The 21,309-nt window shown below is 34.2% G+C and overlaps 1 protein-coding gene across 13 annotated transcripts in view; it reads right to left on the reverse strand.

Moving 5' to 3' along the window:
- The window catches only part of ADGRL2 (adhesion G protein-coupled receptor L2), a 189,913-nt gene that overhangs the window by 141,711 nt on the left and 26,893 nt on the right, over window positions 1-21,309 (reverse strand). For all 13 annotated transcript variants that reach the window (XM_041750517.1, XM_041750514.1, XM_041750516.1 and 10 more), the window contains exon 2: window positions 11,698-11,870. In XM_041750517.1, coding sequence (XP_041606451.1) covers window positions 11,698-11,770 — 73 coding nt within the window. In that variant the 5' untranslated portion in view covers window positions 11,771-11,870. The remainder of the gene's footprint in view (window positions 1-11,697; window positions 11,871-21,309) is intronic.

Genomic DNA, 21,309 nt, shown 5'->3' on the forward strand with positions numbered 1-21,309 from the left:
CTTAAAATTAAACTCAGTTCAATCTTTTTTTTTTTTTTTTTTTTAAGCAAAATTACTAGAAACATTTGTTTGGACCTTGTCAGAAGGGTTTCAATTTTACATCATTACGTTTTAACTTGCCTAATCAGTTGAACAAAAGTACTTTATGTAAAATGATTCTTTTAGTTGCCTTAGCTACAAATCCCTGCAGGATACTATAATTGAAATCTACTCACGTAAGTTAGGAATAATTAGGGCCCCAAATTAAGCCAAACACAAAGTTAATTCAAACAGTCAGCTGCTGTCATTTAAATGGTTACGGAGTTTTATTGTTGCTTAACATTTCTGAATGCTTTAAAATGTACTTTGTTCTTCTAGTCTATATTTAATATTTTAGTACAAATAGAAATGGAATCAAGAAGCAAAGATTCACCAGCGTTTAGGTTGCAGTAACACCTAAACCCAGTCTTTCTCACTAAAGGTTTTCCACATGATTTTCGCTATCAGTCAATTAACAACACGGTTGAAAGAATGGAGTGACAGCTCTCAAAGGCAAGCTTTCTGGTAAATAAAGAGGGATCACAGAATGTACCCTGAGTGCCATTAATGCAGGAAAGTAAGAGCTTTTGAAAGCTAACAAGGATACTCTCTATTTGCCTAAACTCTAAAACAAAGCAAAGGATTAAATGGGCTTCCTGTTGTAAGCAAACAAAAGATAATGTCTAAACCCCATACCTGAAGGAGGGGCTCCAAAGGCAGGCCTTCAACTATTTTAATGGTGACTGCTAATCAGTGTGAACTGATAAACTAAATATAGTAAAAGTTAAAATCACTGTTGCCTTATTTCAGTTTTTCAGTGTTGAGGCAGTAAATCATTCTTAGCAATGGTTTGTACTTTCAAAAAGAAACTGTGATTTTTGAAAAAATACAGGCCTGTGACTGTATAACTTCTCAAAGGTCATCAGAAAGTGGCAGTTAGCAAGTTTTAATACTGCTTTTAATCTGCAATGGTAATGTTAAAAAAAAAACTAAATTTATGATTTTTTCAGTTACAGCCATTAAGTTAAACAACGCTAAGCAATAGATCTATTTTATTTTATTTTTTAAAAAAAGATTTTACTTATTTATTCATGAGAGACACACAGAGAGGCAGAGTCATAGGCAGAGGGAGAAGCAAGCAGGCTCCCTGCAGGGAGCCTGAGGCAGGCGATCCCAGGGCCTCCGGATCAGGACCTGAGCTAAAAAGGCAGATGCTCCACCACTGAGCCACCCAGGTGCCCCCAGCAATATATCTTAAATTATATCTTAAATATCCTTGAGTGAAAGCCTCATGAGATAGGAAAATATACCAGTGATCTGAAGCTATATATGAAGTTCTTCGGAAAGAAAAACGGACTGGCAGTTAAGTAGAGCTTGGCAGAGGGATGGTCTCTGCAGATCTTTTTTAGTTTCTTCATCAATAAATTGAAAATTTCTATAACAACTAATCTCCAAGTTGCGATACTAAGTCTATAATTTTTCAATCCTACCAAAAAATAAAAACAAAAATATTTTGACCTCTAAGATATCTACATAAAACTTTGTTGAAAATTTGCTCTTCAGTTACTTTTCAGCTGGCCTTAAAAAGCTGAAGAATCTAATAAATTTCATGAAGAAATAAATGTAATTTGTGATTTGTATTATCATAAATCTAAAGTAAATCACATCAGTAATCTATCTTTATCTCTGACAGGAAAAGTAAAAGGAGATTAGGTCCACCACTAAAAATAAATAAAATCTTTCATTATGTATAATACTGCAAAGTAGAAAAATCATTAAATAACCTTAAGCAGATAAAATATCTTTAAGCTGTTTTTGATAACCAGTTTACATTCCAGTATTCCTACCCTCTACTCTCTTATGGGGCTAACATATCAGGATATTAATGCTGAAGTGAAAATGACAAGAATTCTTATTTTTTTTAATTTCATGGACTTTGAAAAATTAGTAAAATATTAACTTTTTCCAAATAGGTTAAGAAAATACACAGTTTTGCATTACATGATGTTATAGTGTTACTTTAAGTAGTAAACACATTTGTAGTAAAATGCTATTACAAATAATGTTTCCACATAACACAATGAAAGTAGGACACACCAATGGGGAATAGAAGGAAATATTAGGGAGAAAGGGTCAGGCTGCATTGTTACTCTGGGATCTTTCAAAACAAATCATCAGATAAAAGGTCAAAAGAAAGCATACAGAATTGGATTAGGAGTGTAATAAAAATATAAAAATGTTCAGTAAAGTTTCAAGATAGCTTAGTTCCTTTTTTAAATATAAAGTACAAAACTGAAAGCGATGTTTTTTTTCTGTATTTCAACTATGCTGTTAAGGTTAGAAACAAACTTTGATTTGCATTGGTAGAAATCACTGTCGTGTAAAATTTGATCTTCTAGACTAAACATTTTAAGAACCAAAACTCCTTGATACAGATGTCCTCTCACAGACCAGCAACCTCAGCATCACCTGGGAGCTTATTAGAAATGCAGACTCTGGAGGCCCATCCTGGATTACTGAGTCGGAATATACATTTTAACAAGATCCCCAAGTGATTTATGTGTGCATTAAATTTTGAGGGACATTGTTCTAGATAAACAAACAGATTGAAAGCATCCAGCATGTCTTCCTTAGGTTTCTCTTTCTCCTGTACACATCTCTTCCTGACTCCTCCTCTCCCTGGATCATAACACATATTGTCTTTTCCTAGATGAGCCTCCCTGTCCTTGCGCTGGATCCCATTTCTGCCTGGAAACAAATTCAGGTATCCAACCCAGCTACTAAAAAGGAAATTATAAAAAGTACTTTCCTTAAACAATGAAATATGCTGCAATGTTTTAATATACCTGTCTCCTTCACTCACCAACTTTTGAATTTCTCACCCCACCCCCAGCAACAACTCCAGCCATCCTTTCTATTCCATTCGACTGTTATGAAGTCCCTGACTCTTACAAACACATTATATTGCTTCTGATCAAAACTTGATTATTAGATATATCTACCACCTGGTTTAGATTTTCATACTACAAAAAAAAAAATGAAGAATCAAGAAAGGGAGAAAGAACAAATGATTAACACAAACATGCAAAGAGATAGGTACAAAATAGAAATAAGAAGCGTTCTATAAATAACCGGCAAAATAAATGAGAATTTTTTATTTAATCTCTTTTTTTAGATTAAACCCTTATGCCAAACAAAGCTCCATCTCTGAATCCCTTTATTTTTTCTAGAAAATTTCTTGCATTTCTTGATACTCCAAAATTTCTAAAATGCAACCTCTATTTTTTTTTTTAAGATTTTATTTATTTATTCAGGAGAGACACAGAAAGACAGAGACAGACAGACAGAGAGGCAGAGACACAGGTAGAGGGAGAAGCAAGCTCCACGCAGGAAGCCCGATGCAGGACTCGATCACAGGACCCTGGGATCACGACCTGAGCCAAAAGCAGATGCTCAACTGCTGAGCCACCCGAGAAGCCCATGACCTCTATTTTTACTATGAGGTATTTTAATTATTGCTGTTATGCTTTTTACTCATTCTTCTCTCACAAAAAAAAAATCTCTAAAAAATAAAGTTTATCAAACAGACTAGATACAAAAAAAAATCATTTAAGCAGAGAAGAGCACTATTACTGGAATCAGAACAGTAACAGTGACATTTTATCCATAACTCACTCTGTATAGAGATCCATTGTGTTTTTTCTTTTTTTTACTTATTGTTCATTGTCCTTTTTTTCATATGGATATGTCCTAATTTTATTTACCCTGTTAGTTAAAATCTGATTCACACTAAACAACTTAAATATTATTCACTTAATTTTAAAATAATTGACTGACAGCGCTCACCTAATAACAAAATCAATTCCTAACAGATTAAAAATTTAAATTTAAGAGCTACAAGAAATATAAATGAATCTATATTTAAAATTTATATTTGAAATTTTCATTGAAAAATTAAGCAGAATAAAATGAATTATAAAGCAAACAAATGTTTTTCACAAAAAAATGACAAAAGGATATTATCAGAGTCTAAAAATAAGAAAAGCAAAAACATAAACAGAAAAATTGACAAAGGTAGTGAAAAAATTTCACATCAAAATTATTACTAGCCAATACATAAATCCATGAAAACTATTTTTTCTCACAATTAGCCCCAAATTATAAATTTAATTTTCAGATACCCTTTTTTCTCATAGCAATGGGTCAATTCTTCTAAAAATTTAAAATCAATGCTGGTAAATATGTAAGATTGATACTTTCACACACTGGTAATCAAAACAGTGGTATATCATTCAGATAAAACAGTATGGAAGATGTCCACATGCCTGATATAATAATCAGAATTCTAGAATTCCAGTCTCAGGAAATAAGCAGATATTATGGAAGAGATTTACACAGATATTTATTTTACTTATACTTGAAAGAAATTAAGTTCCCTTGGCCAATGAGTACAGACAGGGAATTAAATCATTTTTGACATATATATGATAAGTTACCATGCAGGTGTTAAAATCCATTATCTAAATATATAATGACATGGTAATACAAGTTATGATAATATATGAAAAAATCAGAATATAAAAGTATATGGAGGGGATCCCTGGGTGGCTCAGCGGTTTGGTACCTGCCTTTGTCCCAGGGCATGATCCTGGAGTCCCGGGATCAAGTCCCATATCAGGCTTCCTGCATGGAGCCTGCTTCTCCCTCTGCCTGTGTCTCTGCCTCTCTCTGTGGGTCTCTCATGAATAAATAAATAAAAATCTTAAAAAAAAAAAGTATGTGGAAAAAAAGAAGCTAATTTTGTTTCACACATCATAATTTTGTTTTCTCCATAGTATCAAGTATGTTGGTGCGCCGCCTCAGTGGTTCAGTTGGTTAAGTGTCTATCTGGGATCAGGTCTTGATCCCAGATCAAGCCCCACATTGGACTCCCTGCTCAGCGGAACCTGCTTCTCCCTCTCCCTTTGCCCTTTCTCAGCTCATTTGTTTGCTCTTGCTCTTGCTCACATATGCATGTGTTCACTCTCAAATAAATAAATAAAAATCTTAAAGAAAAAAAAATCAAGTATGTTGGGAAAAAAAAAAGAAATGTTCCATGGTTATAACAAGATCCTACAATTATGAACAATTTTAAAAGCTTACCTCAACTTCTTAATTTTTTTATCTTTTCTTATGACAACGTACTACATTCAAAATCAGAAGAGGGGAAAAGGTACTTTTAAGAAAGAAAAAAAACAAAACAAAACAAAAAAAAAAAACAAAGCCCTCCAAACAAGAATAATGGCAGACATAAAAGTCAAACTCGGTGGAGTCCCATGCTGATAAGGAGGGATTATAAATGTTGTTTTTGCTTCCTGAAGCTCGGATATGGAATTCCCTTCTCAGCCTTACATTTTAGCCAAGAGATCCCAGGGCTGAGGCTAGGTATTCTCCTGGAATCACTTCTGTCAAGTTGACAAAAGGAGTTCAAGAATAGGGTTGAAAGATGTCATGAGATATTCACTAATCCACATTGATGTCTAATACATGTAGACCGCACGGCTGTCATATGTCATTCTCTGTCATGCAGGAAGTGAAAAGAAAATAAAGAGTACCATAGGGTACCAAGCATATGTTTCAGTAAAACACTCCCTTAGTAATGTGGCAGATAAATCGGTTCTTGGAGATATACCAATTCTACATTAATAGTCAGAAGTGCTCAATCACTTGTATTATCGTATTCTCTAATATCACAACCTAAGTATATGACATATAAAAAAGTGAAAAGGTGTATTAATTCACAAAATGAAGCAAAAGATTCATCAAAACTGAAATTACTCAGTAAGGAGTAATTAACACAATTGCTGTTTGACAAAATTAAGATGTTTTACATGCTTCCTATGCTTTTAATTAAGCTACCTTTAATAATATTGATCTTTCAAAAATATAACAATAACTGTGACAAGTGCCTAATATGGATGTAAAATCTATACTTCATGTATTTCTCTTATATGTACAAGTTTATAACCTCTTTACTTTTAGCAAAGTATTCTTTCATAACAACAGATTTATTTATTTAGCATTTGATGCAGTCTTTTCTGTCAGAAAACGGAGGCTTGTAAAAATTGAACAGCCAGCAATACAATGTTATTGAGGTCTGCTCGGTGGCTGTTGTGTGTGACACACTGATTTATAGCACTTTTCCACCAGCAACAGACCCACCTGTGAATCAACACAGACCATGGATAAACAAACCTTTTCTAACACTGGAAAAGAACAAAAGAGCATGAAATAAGGTAGAGAGTAGGATGAAAAGTGGGAAGAAAGTTGCAACAATCAAGCCCTGGAATCTAATCTTCAACATATGAAATACAGCATATTTTGACACTGAATATTGGTACATAAGATGACAAATGTATGTTCTAAACCACTTTTTTTAAAGATGCCAGTGTCTCCTAGTAAGTTTAGTCTTATTTTTTCAATTTTGAGTCATATTCTGAACAAATAAACCTTGTTCCTGAATCCTGGTAGTAATACGGTAATGCATTTGGTTTTTACAAGATAAGAAATAACATTATATAATTTGTAAATGGCATTAATATTTATATTTTAAAAACTGAATTACATCACTACCTATGCAGAGGAAAGCTGCTGCAATCAAATTACATTACACTCATATAATACAATAAAGTGTCCTAAGAGCAATATAGTTGGGTACTTTCTCAAGGAGTCAAATCACATTGATCTACACTAAACATATAAATAAAATCATTATTTTAAAAAACGCAGTTTTAAACCAACGTTAATTTACATAATTTGTGAATTTAAAAAATAAGGTTACATTTGCTATTCAGCCAACACAGATATGCTGCACGATTCCTATTAATTTAATGAGAGTAGTGACTCCCATTAAGTTTAATAGGAGTCATATGGCCAAATCTCCACATACCTTGCTGAAAATTTACTTCCTAGCTTTCAAATAATCAGAAATATACTGAAATGAACAAAAGTAGTCAATTTTGCTAGACTGGGAAATCTGAAGTCCCTACAGTAAGTCAGTTCAGCATTTTCATAGCAATGGCCATGTAGTTATTCCCAACAAGAAAAAGAACACGGTTATCACAATGAAGAGACAAATTGAAGCAAGGGTTTAGGAGCTCTGAAAATGTAGCATTTACTCTTACACAGAATATATGTCCTGTTTTTTTACAGTCTGGAGCCAATTTTTCCTTTTTGTTTTTTTTTTATTTTTTCCCCTTCTCAATACACTGTCAAGAAAGGAGAGGGGAAATCCCTTTTTAGAGCCTTAAATTATGGCTCCAAGAAGCCTGATTGGAGGAATAAAAAGCCACATGAAGAGATACAGATAGTAATTCCTCCTGTAGTAATTCCTTGTAATCAACTGGCTATAACTACTTCCGGATCCTAGTGAATTATTTAATTTCTTTCAAAAACACTTTCAAAAAAGTTACTTTATATCCAATATGCATGCATCCCTACACCTCACCTCAACCACCTACACACATACAATACTACAATGGCTAACTGTGATGCTGAGGGACATCATCCCCCAAATTTGTCAGAAATGCAATGCTTGGATGGCACCCCAGACCTTCTCTAGGTGATTCTGATGCTCTTAAGAACCACTACAATACTTTATTCCACACCATGCTGTTTCTCTGTTGATTTTTTTCCTTCACCACCATGCTCACCCACTGCTTTTACGTACTTATTCAGCTTATACTGAATCACCATCACTTGCAGCTGGAAGCCTTTTCCTGACATACATCCAACCCCCCTCTACTCTTCATCTCAATGCTTCTGTGAATATCATCCATAATGGCACTAACTAACCTATTATTACAACTGTTTATTATCCTCTCTCTATTAAGACTATGACTCTCTTCCAAGATTTCTTGTATTTATGTGATGGATTTAAAATGAGTACTTATAATTATAAGCCAGGCATCATTCTAGGCACTTGGACACACTGATGAAATAAACAAAAAACAAGTGTTGCCCCTGTGATGCTGACAATAGTGTATATGGAAATAAAATTTTATACATTTTCTAATATGTGCATATAAATAAAAGAATGAATGAATACAGGTCTGAATTATTTTAATCCTTAAGTTTAACCTTGGATAAAAAGCTACTACTCCTTCCAAATTATGATCAGTCTGAAGGAAATAGCCAAATATTATTTTTCTATAGGCAAACATTATTTTTTAGTAAGATATCATTAATACAAAAGTCATTGTAAAATATGCTTAGACAATTTAAGAGTACATTTAAAATTGGTAAGAGACTATTTCTACAACAGCATTCTTAAATCTTCTGGATATATGTACAATAGGTAAAACTGTATCTTGCATATCTGGCATTTATACGGGTATAACATTCTTTTTGAAATAAGGATAAATAACAATGTAATTTGAGCAGATTAAAATTTTCACTAATGAAATCTAATTAAATACTCACTGCATAAAATATTCAACCTGAAATCCATCTTAAAACCGACTTTGCTGAAGAACTGCTATTATTTGTAACTTGTCACTCGAGCAAGCCTTCACATGTCTGACTTATGCTTGCCAGGGCTCCATTATATAGCATAATTTAATTCTCTAGGACACAAAAATTCAATTTACTTTCCTACTTACTGATACATGATTCCACAGTGGTTACTCTGCTTATAAAAATTGGCCAAAAGAATCAAAGCACGCCAGTTTCTCAACAAAACTGATTTTTTTGAAGGGCTTGAGATTAGTTCTCTAGGAATAAAATCAATTCTAAGAAAAACTTACAAAACATTTTGAAAGTCTGATCTTTCATAATCATTTTTTATTTGGAAATTCTAAACAATTTTCAAAAATACGCAAGGGAGAACAGACTCTAAGAATAAACAAAACATTGTTCCTATTTTGCAAAAACAAGTAAATTTAACGGGTGATACTTGATTCTTAAACACTACTTCACAGAGAGACAGAGACAGAGAGAGAGATAAGCTAATTCTAACAATTAAACCTTATATAATTAGATTTTACTGTTGTAAAATTTAAAAATAATCTTCAGTAGTTTGTTCTAAAGAACTATGTATACAAAACATGACATATTTAGAATGTTTACCTGAACATTAAAACAAGTCCTTGCAAATGTGGAAATTTACCTCTCATCTGATGTAAAAATAAATCCAAAAGTTATGGTTGGCCTTTAAAATAATATACGAAAGTGAAACACTATTGTAAAGACGAAAAATAAAAGCTCTGAAGAAGGCAAGTCCATCGCTAAATATAATACACAGGCTTGTTTTGTTTTTGCTTTGATCTTAATTAGCTGATACTACATAAAATCTACGTCTGGTTTCTACTGCAAAGACAGAAGACCAGCAAAACCAGGCTAAATACTGGAATGGCAACCATGGGTCCTCTGGCAAGCATTCTCCTGTCTACTGTAGACCTCCACTGGCCTAATGCACTGAAGTTATTACTTCGCCTGCTCCACTCCAGTAGGTACTTACAGTTTCTCCCCCTGCACAAGACTGGGAGCTCCTCAAGAGCAGGAACTGTGCCTGGTGCATTTCAGCATCCTAAGCACCTGGCTCAGCGTAGTCACTCAATAAATGAGAAAGGAAGAAACCACCTAGGAAACTTCATCTGAGTTGTATCTGCAAGAATCCAAAAACTAACACAAAAAGTGCTCATCTCTGTAAGATTTGAAAGGTAACCATCATGTAAGAGCTCTGAAGAAACTTAATAGCTGAATGGTTCAATTTATAACTTCTTTCCTGTGTTCTCATACCTCACTTTGATTGGTTTTCTCTCTAGGTGATCACAGAACATTATCTGCTTTCTGGCAATAAAGGACTATCATGTCATGTAAAACTTTTCTAAGACAAAACCATGTGGTGCTGGATCAGTATTCTAACAGTGTGCATTAACACTGTCTACTCTTACAGCTAGCTGTGTGGATTCCTCCCAAGTTCTTTTCACCCGTAGGAGGGAACTGCTTCAAAAGCAACACCCCCCGGCCTGATGCGCCAAAAATGAAATTTCTCTTAACAGCAGATATGAATCCTGACCTGATAGGTGACACTAGAAATAAAACTGCAGTATCTCATGAAAAAGTCTCTGTTTGCTAGCCCCCCTGCTGAGTTAAGCTTCTGTGCCAGCAAAGTGGTCTCTATCTTGATTGGAAAATTTTTCATTATGTGGACTAATGAGCCATTGGTCCACACCTGGAATCTTTCTTGAATGTATAAAAACATTCAAACATAACAGCAGGAATTCAGTTAGTTTTCCCTCCCAAAAAAACAGATGCAAAATTATAGACTATACACAAGATTTTCATAACAATTCAAGCCACGGATTCATATTCTTAAACTCAGTTTCTGCTTGTTGTTTATCATTATGGTACCATTCATTCAGACATATTACATTTTACTGTTAGATCTGATGTATCTTTCAATTCTGATGCAAAGAGTAGTATCTTCTAAAAAACAGAATATTAACCCATCTGTAACTTTGAAGCGTGACTTAAATCCAAGTGAACATTTACTTTCTGAATACAGAACTTCTTATTTTAAAATATTTCCAAATATGTTATCTATTTGAATTATATTATTAAGTTGTGTCAATATATTGAAAGCAGGGAACAGGGAAGGCAAGAAGAAAATGATGAAATATAATTCTGGAACAGCAATTCAGATACAATTGTTTCAGCAAAATTAAAATGTTAACACTGAAGCTTATTACAAAGATGCTGAAACAATAAGCTTCTATTAGTTGACAGCACACCTCTTTGTCTCCACCTGTCATTTTATTAATAGGTATAAATGGGATCACTTAAAAGTACATAGAAAACCAGTTTTAAAATTCCAAAATATTTTCTTCAAGAATATTTAATTGAGGCAAATAAAATCCATGCATTTCTCAGAGATTTTTGTATTCTTCACAGATTTTAGAAGATTAATATAGTTTCACACTGAATACATAACTACCACTATCAAATAGCTATAAAATTAACATATCTTAGCTCCATATTAACTTCTGACCTGCTCTATAAAAAGCACCTGAAAGGGTGTTATTTTCACATGGAAATAATATGTAAGACTAAAGAAATAACTGATATCAAGAAATCTATACAGTAATTAATAAATGATGGTTCCGATTATTTCAGTAAGCCTCAAAAGTGCAGGTAGTTCTTTAAAATCAGACCCATCTTCAAAAAGATATATATAACATTCAAAAGGGAGAACTACAAAAAATATATTTTCCGGAAGATAAGAAAAAATTTTATTTAGGAGATTCAGAACTAAATTATGTCTCCACTTAAGAAGTAAACAAACTAAAAAACTGACATAAAATACTTACAATTTAACTGGAATAAATTTGGTCAGTAAGTGTAAAATAAACACGAAAGCAAAGCTTTCATTTACTTCTCTCAGGATTATTAATGATAATATTTTACAAATTTATATGAAACATAAATTCAGATTTCTAGCACTTTCTTCCATACCATAGCTGTGTGTAATGAAAATAAATTCAACCACCAAAAAAAGAATTTGACATTTGGGAAATCTTTTTAACCGCTACTTTTTGAAATAATGAAACTCATTCTAGCCACTTCAAAAATAGAGTAGATTGCACAGTTTAAATTAAGTTCACTCAGATTTAAAAAAATAAAATTTAAATTGCATCTTACCTTCTGTATTCGGTAAGAAGCTGATTATAATGACAAACCACAGACTTCGCATTCTGCAACCAGAAGACACCATTATTGATCCCTTTAAATATTTTCTTTGTATTCCTTAATGAATCTAGTTATAAATGCCCAGCTTCATCGAACCCAGCAGTCTGCATCATTGATCCTCATATCTGAAAAACAAACAAATCCATCATTTACTCTTATGGTCCTGTTACGTCACACACAAAAAAAGCAAAAATAATAACAACAAGTCTTTCCCTCCTGGCCTCCATCTATTTCATAGGTATAAAAAAATAAATGCTATATGTTTTGATTCTATATCCAATACAGGAGCTTTTCCTACATACTGGATACCTGGGCCTTACAAGAACATAAAGAAAACGATCAAAGCTCAAAAAACATTTATAGATAACCATGACATACGAATTCACAGAATAGTTATATAAATCCCTGATGATGATTTTTTTCTTTGAAAAGCTTAGGAAGTCATTCTAGAACAATACATCTGTCTCTCTTAGCCACATACCAATCTTTTTTATCAAATTACTAGCTTCAGTATGTAATGCCTCTAATAACGTTTTATAAACACACTTTTTTTTGTTTTTGTTTCTAGTGATGGTAACAGCAATATTATCTAATATTTTATCCTGTTGTCTTCAAGGACAGATGAGTGATATAATTAAGCAGTTTTATTTTCTATTAAGGATGTACAATTTTTAACACTCGGATGTACATTAATTTATATAACAATGGCATTCCAAAAGCACCACATTCCTAAACACTACATATTAATTTGCTATATTTATTCATAGAGGAAGCAGTTTAATGAAGGATCTCTTTACTATTTCATTTTAAAGATTTAGATTTTCATAGATTTGGAGTTTTTTTAATGGCAAAGTATAACGTAGTAAGATTAAACCTATATCCTTGAGTAGGCTGGTCCACCTACTTGACTCAAATAAAAATCCAAAGGCCATAATGATTTTACCTCCAAGCCTGTAACACTATTTTTCTAAAAAACTAGGAGAGGGGTAAGAATATAAAACCTGGAACCAAGTTTAAGTCTGTCTGGCCCTCAAGAATTCAGTTTTTCAACGAGAGAGGATAAAAAAACTTTAGGAACATGACTTAATCAGAATTTCTCAGTTCCCAGGACCACATGAGACCACGTTATTTGCTAGGTTTTACTTAAGTGTTTCACTTCTTTCTAGGGTAACATGAGGAATCAGAGTAAATACTAGCCTTACAATACACATAAAGTGCAGACAGTTCTCAAATACATCCAGGCTCCTGGTCTAGCCTTAAGGGCAGAAAAATTACAAAATTTTCCTTTAAAGGGCTATCTTAACAGTTTCTTCATATTGACTTCCTGCAATTTTCTTCTAAGTAAAACTCTTACTAATAAATTCTCTCAATCTACCCTTAATCTGCTGCAGACAAAGTTTTTTAAAGTGGAGGAGGGAGGAAAGTTTTATCTGTATTCTGAGGTTGTACCCATGAAAAAGAACTCTTACAGAATTGAGATGCTGTCACGAAAGCACAAAGAAAATTTAAAAACCAATGTTTTCCCAGATAACTCGAGTTCTTTCACATTTTCTGAGCTACTCTGCATTTGCTACATGCTTCATGTATCATGTATGGTTCTATTAGCAGTTAGAATAATATATAGAATAATATAGTTATTCTATCATCAGTTCACTATGATTTAATAACTTCAATGGAAAAGCATTAAGATTCTAAATAGTTCAGAATCCTTACCACCTGCAAAGCTACTATCTTGCTTTACTGACAACCACACCAAAAAAATGTGAAAGATTAATCTGAACGTATTACCTAGTGTTTATTTTTTTATTCTTCATTTTTTATGTTTTTATTATTATTTTTTATTCTTCACTTTCTTAAAGATTTGACTTATTTGACAGAGAGAGAGATACTGTGAGCAACACTAGTAAGAAAGCGAGCAGGGGCGGAGGGGCAGAAGAAGAGGGAGAAGCAGGCTCCCCACTGAGCAGGGAGCCTAACTCAGGGCTCGCTCACAGGACCCCGAGATCATGACCTGAGCTGAAGGTAGATGCTTAACCGACTGAGCCACCCAGGTTCCTTCATTTCTGGTGTTTAAATATAAAAATCCATAAAATCACAGATGAAACTAACAAGGTATTTCCATAATAAGCAGTTTGTTTTAGCATGCCTCTAGTTTCAGAGATAAAACTGCTTCCATATACGTCTCTCCATGACCCAGAATAGCAGCTCTCTTTGAATCTACTGAAGACGGGGCACCTGGGTGGCTCAGTGGTTAGGTGTCTGCCTTTGGCTCAGGTCGTGATCCCAGGGTCCTGCGATGGGTCCCACGTCGGGCTCCCTGCATGGAGCCTGCTTCTCCTTCTGCCTATGTCTCTGCCTCTCTCTGTGTCTCTCATGAATAAATAAATAAAATATTTTTTAAAACCCAACCTATTTAAGACATTTAGGTATTATGATGAAGGGGGTCAGAAATGCTATTATCCAGTTCTTAGAACTGGAATGCTATTATCCAGTTCTTAGAACACTTCATCTTAAAAACAATTTTTTAATGAAGATTTTATTTATTTGACAGAAAGAGAGAGCACAAGCAGGGGGGAGCGGCAGACAAAGGGAGAGAGAGAAGCAGACTCTCTGGCTGAGTGGGGAGCCCGAAGTGGGCTCAATCCCAGGACCCTGGGATCATGATCGGAATCAAAGGCAGACACTTAACTGACTGAGCCACCCAGATGTCCCTCTAATAACACTTGAGAGGATTCTATGCCCAAAGAAATAAGACAAAAACAAAGGGAGGATCAAACTTCCTCTCCTGAATGCCGAAATATATAAAAAGAAGAATGATATATCAAAAATTAATCTTATGGGGAAAGACGGCACACAACCCTGTAGAATTGGCTCTATTCTTTTTCACACTAAACTCCCAAAAACTATTCAAAAGACAAATGCAAGAGTACAGCTGCAATTTACAACCGCTGTGGCGAAGTACCTGCCTTAAATCTGCAAGCTCTTTTATATAAAGCATAGAGAAGTCAGATAATTTCATGACCTGTCACACTGGAAAGGCTAATCAAGGAAAAACTTCTTATATCCTCCATATTGTTCAATGATCTGGTGAAGCAATTAGAATAATTTTAATGTGTGAATGAGACGCATTAATTAGTACACATAAAATTAAGTCAGCCTCTGGAATGCTCCTGATTTGAGCAAAGAATTCTCACTGTCCAAATTCTGCTTGTAATGAGTATTTTCATTTCAATGGCATGCATCAGGCTGCCTGCCCACATACACAACTCTTGAACACATTTCCACTTTCTTAAAGCGGTCCAAGATCAATCTGTCTTCGGTCATCTGCTTTTGAAAGAGTCCTTGTTTGTGGGAAGAAAGGGAAGGAAGAAATCAGACTGATGACTGCCTTGTAGGAAACAGCTGCCAAGATAGGAAAACCTCTGTTAGTAAGGGGAAAATGAGGAGGAAACCGCACAACCAAGACCTCTTTTGTGGTCTTTGGCCAGGACAGATATTTCATGAACAGATTTTAACTATAAAACTTAAGCGTATTTGTCAGGATTTTAACGTGAAACGCAATTTTAAGGTTTGAGGATGGGAAACTCGATTTTAAAATTACACTGTAGTCAATTATGAGACTTAGTATGGATGATTGTTTCTAACAAACAGAAACAGGTTCTGCAATGTAATAAAAATCATGGCTTTCTTTATGCAAATAAAACTTACGTCCATCTGTTCAATAAGCAAAAAGAATATCAAACTTATTTTTCTCACTCTACAATCTATGTCCAATCATCTTCACATTGAAGAAAATTATTATATAAAAATTCAAGCTTTCAATGCAATCTTGAAAACTAAGTCAAAAGGTATCATTGCTGTGGTCCAAATTAAAAACAACCTTCCATTAAAAAAAAAAAAAAGTCAATGAAAACTGAAATACCTAACAAACCACAATCAGTTCAAGATAGAGTGAATAAATAATCAAACATGGCAAAATTAATCTTAGGAACACATTGCTCCTAAACAAAGTGCAGCCAAAGGACACTCACAGGCATAAATGTAGCTAGCGAACAGACTCCTCCTTCACTCTTTAACCACCTGCAAAATGAAGCTCAGTCAAAGCTTCTCATAATGCATAACAAAAACAAGGAACAAAATCAGAAAAAAAGCTATTAAGTTTCCTTTCAACAAACAGAAAAGCTTAAGTAATTAATTCTTATTAATAACCAGTTTGTCTTTAGATTTTAGAAAACCTCCTTCCATGAACTTCGGTAAGGAACTCTGACTATAAAGGCACAGTGCACAGATCAAACTCCTCTTCATGCTAAGTAACGATTCATTTCTTAATAAAATCAGAAAACAGCATTTCTACTTAAGCTATAAATGACTGTGGTTTTTCAAGATACAATGCACTTCTTACGTAACAACCTTGTCCTTATCCTTCAAATAAGAAGATTCAAACCTAAGTAACGATTCGTTTCTTAATAAAATCAGAAAACAGCATTTCTACTTAAACTATAAATGTGGTTTTTAAAGATCCAATGCACTTCTTATGTACAACCTTGTTCTTATCCTTCAAATAAGAAGATTCCAACCATTTTATCCTCATCTTATTTCTATCAAACCTATGTCATGATTTTTTTTTTAGGTCTGCATATCCTACTACTCTGCCATGCAAAAAGTCAACTGATGCATCATTACTACTAAGCCTTCCAAAGCTGAACAACGACTTCCAGAAATATGCCTCCGCACTGTTTATATTCCAACACTCCTCAATGTTTTATACACTACTTAAAATGTACAGTTAGGCATAATCTTTCAAACAGTACCCTGCTTATATTTATTAGCTGCATGAAACATCCCATGCTTTCAACTGTCAGCAAAATTAGGAAAACACTACTAATCAGTTCTCACATTCAGGTACTTATCTTACATTACCAGAAAATCATATTTAACCTCGTATGTGACGTGCCTGCTCAGCAAAAAGAGGAAAAAAATAAAACCTGTTTGTAACTATCAACAAAAGAGGTCGACTAGACCATGCTTCAAATTAATAAGATAATTTAAAGTTTTCTAAAACTGGTTAACTAAGGTTATCTATTCAGAGTGAAACCAACATAAAGATTCAGATCCAAAGCTTTCTCTTTGATTTCTACTTATGGACACTGAGGTAGGAAGACCACTGATGATAAACCCAAAACAACTAAAAGCACGAGGACGGGGAAAGAAAAGCACCATCCAAGTAGGAGACCTACCAAAGTCACCCACCCTTGTCATTATGCACTGACGCTGTTTAAAATGCAACGTTAGTGCTTCATTCTACGCATTACTAAATGCATGTCGGTGCTAAATGAAAGCCAAAGGAAGCTACGTATACAAAATCAGTCCTTCTAATCTTATTTGCCCTATAAAATGATAATAATTATGAAGTGGAACTTACTAGCAAAGGAGAGCTGCTCTTCTAAGATTTTGCTGAAACAAACAAAACAACATCAAACCTGAGAACTCCATATGCTCCCGTGCAAAGGCTCAGAAAATGAAAAATAAATTACAGTTTCATTTTGATTTAAACCTCATTCGGGGTGTTTGCTTTCCAGAAATATCCTATGTGCGGCCCTGACAGGCTAGAAGTCCCCCTTCTTGTTAACATCGGAGAAAACACTGACACTCTGGGGAGTTTTCTTTCAGTAAGTTGTCTAAGTAAACCCTTGCTATCGCTAATCAGGGAGCTTATTTTAGCTCCAGACATTCAACGTTCTTTTGTGTTTATTTTCTCTCCTTTCACGAAGATAGTTTGGGGCTGGGAATGCTGATAGAGATTCTAACACCACGTGGCCAACCGCTGGTGACATCCTCTTTCTCGGTTTCATTTCTGCAGACCCTGGTTTCCAGTCCCGAGTACTTGAATTAAACCATTTCTGCCAAAGTCCCCTTAACGTCCGTTGCTGGTCTTACCCTTCACTGAAACTTCTGCACTGTGAGGGGAATAAATCCTTCTAGGAGAGCTCTTAGAGCAGGAAGGAGAAGACTTCAGGAATGCTCCTAGCAAATGGCATCAGCAAGCTGCTGCAACATCTACCAGGCATGCTGAGCACGCAAAGAGGCTTGGAGCTGTGGACACAGGAGGCACAGGCAGGGCACTCTGCCATTCTCGTCATTAAAATCCTTCCAGTTGAAATAATAAAAGCAAATTGCTGTCATTTTCAAACCGATGTTGGGGACATTTTACGACTGAACATAAACTTGCAAATTAAGTCTCAAAAGGAAAAAAAAAAAAAGAAACCAACAACAACAAAAGTAGTTACAGACCCCGTTCAAAATATTACCTTACCTATCATAAAAAGTTGATGGCTTCCTCAACTTTTCTAGCAAAAAAAAAAAAAAAAAAAAATCACAGATCTGTTGATTTAAAATATTTTGTATTTATTGCTGCATTATAATCCGCCTACAATATAAGAAGTTAGTTCTTTTTCCCACTGTAGAAAGGGAAAGCTGTTTTTAAATGGGAGTCCTCCCCAACTTGAAGACATTCTATTTCCTCTTAACTTTCTAATAGTCTAAAATTCTTATGCAATTTTTTTTAGTTAAATACAAATTAGGGGTACCACAGCCAAAAATTATTTCCTGAGTGCCTACTATGGGTGAAACGTTGTATTAGACATACATCACTAATTCAGGAGGTCAATATTAGAAAGGTCAGAAATCTGAGGCTCAGAGAAGAAAAGTAACCGGATTGAAGTTATTCAGCTCGCAAGTGGCAGAGCTTGAATTCTAATCAAGGCTAATTACAAAGCCATTCTTTCTGCTAGTCACTACATTATTCATTCGACAAATATTTACTGAGCATCTATTGTGTGGTGGGTACTGAGGAACAAAAGAGACAAAACTCCTTAGGTTCCCTTGGGAGGTTATATTCCAGGCTAAATATAACCCTTCCTAATAGAAAGCTATAATTGCCTGATACATAATTAGGTCTAAATAGTTAATTTATAGGACTTCAAGAAATCCTCACAACTTGAAGATTTATATATTATTATTTCCATTTTGCCTTAAAATGAGACTATATAACCTGTTCAAGGACAGTTAAGTAAATACCAATGCTGGGATGTAAACCCATGTTCTAAACTGCTATTGCCACTAATAAAGTAGTTCAGGTAAACTTACTTTATGTCTTATTAGCTTTCCCTTTATAATAAAAAATAGAAGTAAAACAAAGGCATTTTGGGATTGTGAAAATGACAAAATACCAGAAGAATAATGACTTGATTTTCAAAATGTTTACATTAGTAAAACTAACATCCCTTAGGTAATGATAGCTAAATGTTAACTTAATTTTTATTATTTCCAGTCAAGCTATCTTAATTTCATTCATTTACAGGGCTATTTAAATTAACAAATTATTCTAAACTAATCAATCTTATCAGCCAAAATACCTGAGAAGTTGCTTACAAGTCAAACAATAAACTTAAGTATTTCCTCCAATTATAATTAACAATGAATCTTAACAGTCCTGGAAAGAATGTTTTCGCATTAAAATCTATAATATTATGGACTAATCATTCATTGTTCAGGCAAAGAGAAAAGAAAAAAATCCAATGTTGCTCATGAGATTCAGTCTTACGTCTGGCTCACTGCACTAGATCCTTTGTTCATAAATCATTGTTACTAGTCATTCTCTGAATCAATATTCAGATTCCCTCTTGGTCTATATATACAACCACTAAATGAAATAATAATGACCCAGGATCTGTTGTAGATTAGATCATCAATATCACCATCAGAGGTTTCTTAGAGATAATTAGGTAATCTGAGTAAAATATGTCAAACGATCTTAAAAATAAATATGAAAAATTACAATGAATACGCAGTAAGAAGCTGAAGAAAATTCTGTGAAGTAAAGCACACTGTCTTTTGTAATCAATAAATGATACAACTCATTTGCAAGCTATGTCAATATATATAGTATCATCTACACTTACAATTTTCACCTCCACTATAAAGTAGATAATATTAACATTATAATTGCAAGTACAGCAGTTTAGGTCAATGAGTATCTAGTGATTACATTCTAGATATTTTTGATAGTAAGTACTGAAAGGAGTGTTATTTATCTAATTATTTTTACCTTATAGATTATTAATTGATCCTATGTTAGGTTGAAAAGGAATTATAATACAGATCAAGATATGGTTGCCACCTTCAAAAAGTTAATAATTTTCTAAGGAGAATTAGAAATAGAAGAAAATGACTAAGACCCCAAATATGCATTAATTAATAATTGCTACACTCCCAAAAAACTCTACGGTAATTAATGTATTTCATACCAAAATGAGAGAGAAGAGACACAAAAGCAGTTTCTCGACTGTGTTTTTCTTGAGATACATATTTAGATCAACCAACATCATCTGGATAGAAAGAGTCCCTAAAATGAGATCAGGGGAACACCCTGGAATCCTGTCTTAACCGACCACTGCGAAGGTCGGTACAACTCACAAACATCAAGTCCTCAAGTTTACCCACTATATATGAGCGTAGAATAGACAGTAAGTCTACTATTCCATTACCTTCCCACTTCAATTATACACTTACGGTCCTGATTCCATCTTCAGTAATCTTAAAGAAGATTTTTAGGGGGTACCACAATATGTTTCGCTACGGGCTTGTCCCTTCTCAAAATAACTCTCAGCGATTGTCCTAATAATTCACGTTCTAAAAATTTCACCTAAAGGAGTTCAGAAAAACACTTTTTTAAACCTACTTATACATGATCACACTGGCAGCCATAGTAATAACCTGAGATTTACTCAGCTCACATATTTCACGCTCTGAGTTCATGAGAAAACTACACATGATCAAAAAGCAAGATGACATCAGGCTCTTCAGAAAAAGCAAGTTCCTGTAACTTAGCCAGGGTTGCTTTCCATCAAACCTTATGGTATAAATCTGTGTCTACAAGCAGAACTCACGATAATAGCATTTTATTGAGTTATATAAAAAAATATTTTATGGACGCCTGGATGGCTCAGCAGTTGAACGTCTGCCTTCGGCCCAGGGCCTGATCCTGGAGTCCTGGGATGGAGTCCCACATCAGGCTCCCTGCATGGAGCCTGCTTCTCCTTCTGCCTGTGTCTCTGCCTTTCTCTCTCTGTATCTCTCATGAGAAAATCTTTTTATTATTTCTGAAAATTAATTTAACATTAAAAATAAAGTTGTACTTTAAGTGTTAAGAACAGAACAGACTCTTAATTCTGTTGTTAGATTCTGTGTAGTTGGTACAGCTGACTCCTCTAAAAAAACATTAGGACTTAGACTTGGAAAGGCAAGAAAAATAATCATGGACAAACTATCAAGAAATAGGAATGGGCTGAGTTATTCTGAATGGTTGTTAAATATAAAAAAATTAAAAACCTTTGCTCATTAAAAAAACGTTTTAGGTTCTATATGTTAGTGCCTCTCAACTACTCAATCATGGAGGGGGTGGAGGTATGTGGGTTATAAGAAAGGGATTTAACTTTTAAATATAATTTTACAGCCTCTATTAAAATTGCAAATAATATTAAAGTGGTAATAAAAGAATGATGT

Source organism: Vulpes lagopus, chromosome 3 (assembly GCF_018345385.1).
Source record: "Vulpes lagopus strain Blue_001 chromosome 3, ASM1834538v1, whole genome shotgun sequence".
NCBI lineage: Eukaryota > Metazoa > Chordata > Mammalia > Carnivora > Canidae > Vulpes > Vulpes lagopus.